The sequence below is a fragment of the Temnothorax longispinosus genome, unplaced genomic scaffold, assembly GCF_030848805.1.
Source record: "Temnothorax longispinosus isolate EJ_2023e unplaced genomic scaffold, Tlon_JGU_v1 HiC_scaffold_967, whole genome shotgun sequence".
In the NCBI taxonomy this organism is placed as follows: domain Eukaryota; kingdom Metazoa; phylum Arthropoda; class Insecta; order Hymenoptera; family Formicidae; genus Temnothorax; species Temnothorax longispinosus.
In genome coordinates, this window is record NW_027270853.1 from 1 (window position 1) to 2,659 (window position 2,659).

The 2,659-nt window shown below is 33.6% G+C and overlaps 1 protein-coding gene across 1 annotated transcript; it reads right to left on the minus strand.

The window, feature by feature from the left end:
- Nucleotides 1-353: 353 nt before the first annotated feature.
- Nucleotides 354-1,324, minus strand: LOC139825116 (kelch-like protein 5; the record flags this gene model as incomplete). The annotated part of the gene is made up of 4 exons (XM_071797642.1): nucleotides 354-494; nucleotides 594-817; nucleotides 968-1,157; nucleotides 1,230-1,324. Coding segments are annotated over 3 exons (509 nt in total), but the record flags the coding sequence as incomplete, so codon positions are not given.
- Between the last annotated feature and the right edge of the window lie 1,335 nt (nucleotides 1,325-2,659).

A 2,659-nucleotide genomic window follows, 5' to 3' on the forward strand; every position in this document is an offset into this window, starting at 1 on the left:
ATTTAATAATTCGGTATAGTTAAACGGCCTGACTGGCAAGTTTTATTAAGTATATCACAACGACGTTTCGACCACTAATTTGGGTCCTTTTCAAGTTATTTAACAATGATGGATCATTGTGCGTCAATTATATAAAATTCGTGGCGGGTCGGAAAAATACGACGGTCTCATGTGAAGGCCGAAAAACTTTAGTGGTCGAAAACGTCGTTGTGATATACTTAATAAAACTTGCCAGTCAGGCCGTTTAACTATACCGAATTATTATTTCATCACTGGCGAATAATTTTTATTGAATATAAATTTAATAATTTATCTGTAAGACTTACTTATCATTTAACACAGCTACACCGACTCCAGCTCTTTGTACGGACATAGGGCATATTGAACTCCATGACCTGTTCCCGGATCCCATCTCTCTACCGCATTAAGCAAACAACGACCGCCAACGTCGTAACCACCAACAGCATACAAAAGTCCACCTAAGACTGCCACTTCTAAAAAAGAATATTATAACGTATTTGCCAGGATTTGATTATGAATAAATGAAATAAATTGCATATCAATTTTGCAAATTCTCATGCATTTGCACATACCTAATCCTTGTCGATAACATTCATAGGTGGTAGAGTGCTCCACGTAAGAGTGGAGAAATCGAAGCATTCTACTGTGTTCAATGTTCTTAAACCGTCTGTACCGCCCGCGACAATCAATTTTCTATCGAGTACTGTTGCGGCAAACTCTAATCTTTTACTGCTCATGGCTGCTAAATATCTCCAGGCATTTTCGCGTAATGAAAATGCATCTATAAATGTTGTACCTAGAAAGTACGTTGCAAATTATTTCGCTTGGAAAAAGTAAAATAGTGCGACAATATTGGCATAATATATTTTTTTACATTAATCGTGATCGATTAATTATCAGTTATGCAATTAATATTAAATAATTAATTTTGGTTATAATAAATTACCGTCTATGGCTTCCATCCCTCCGAGAACTAACAACGTACCCACAGTGGCTTTTCTGGGTTTCGTTCTGCCTGTTTGAAGCAAAGGTCTTCGCTCAGGCAGCAAATGATACTTCAATGCTTCCATTACTAATTCCTGCGCCATTCTTTGGTCTTTGAACATTTCGTTACTCTCAATATTGTCAGCTATAAACTGTTTTGATTTATTAGTAAGCTAATGCACAAGTTCTGTCGAGTGAAAAAATTGAGCTGTCGATGAACTTACCGCGGGTGATAGCAATGGTAATTTGACTAAACCTAATAATTTACTGCATCTTTGCTCCTGTTTTCTGGATCGTGTTCCAGCCAAGTTACTAGAGCCTGAAATAATAATAAAACAATAACGATTCTATTTATTCTGCATCTCACAAGTAACACTACCCAAGTGTAAATCTCCGATTTGGATAATTTTTTAATATGTTTTAGTAGACGTAAAAATAAGACATACGTATTTTTTTTTTATCGGCGGAAAACCATATTTAGGGTGTGAAACACCCCTTGAATTTATGGGTATCGATTTAATTGTTTTGTATATAAGGATTCAGTATTTTCGGCCCGAACCAAATAAAATAGTTGCATTATCAAGAGATATGAAAAATGAAAAATTTTCGACTCGGTTCGATCATTTTTAGGGGGTAACCACCCTCTGTATTTAAAACAAAAATTTAAAAAATGCCCAGATAATTGCAAATTTCATTCAAAAATTTTGAAAAAAATATATGTTACACTCGCATCCAAAACAAAAGAGACTGTTTGAGGATTTAAGGGTGACCACCCTTTTATCGAATTTCTTACGTAACATTTAAATTTATCCCGAAATAATGGTAAACAGTTTCATTTATCGTCAAATTAATTAATATTTAAAAATTAGTCTCGAATAGTCCAGAGTCCAGTCCAGTCGCAATTACGTTCGTTCCGCAAATACCTTTGTACCAGTTATCAAATATATATATATATATACCAAGAGTCATCTCTCGATCAATTCGACCATCCTTACAGTTGGGAAAAGTTTTCCCTCACCCCCTTATAGAATTTGAAGGGTTGATCGGACTAATTTGTAAATATTAATTAATTTGACGATAAATGAAACTGTTTACCATATTTCGGGATAAATTTAAATGTTACGTAAGAAATTCGATAAAAGGGTGGTCACCCTTAAATCCTCAAACAGTCTCACTTTTGTTTGGATGCGAGTATAACATATATTTTTTTTTTAATTTTTAAATGAAATTTGCAATTATCTGGGCATTTTTTAAATTTTTGTTTCAAATACAGGGGGTGGTTTACCCCCTAAAAATGATCGAACCGAGTCGAAAATTTTTCATTTTTCATATCTCTTGATAATGCAACTATTTTATTTGGTTCGGGCCGAAAATACTGAATCCTTATATACAAAACAATTAAATCGATACCCATAAATTCAAAGGGGTGTTTCACACCCTAAATATGGTTTTCCGCCGATAAAAAAAATACGTATGTCTTATTTTTACGTCTACTAAAACATATTAAAAAAATTATCCAAATCGGCGATTTACACTTGGGTAGTGTTACTTGTCAGCTTAGATATTTTAATTGCATTTGTATGAAATATTTGCTCAAACATAAATATAAACTCAAACATAAATATAAATTGGTTCGCTCTCAACAAACAGTTTG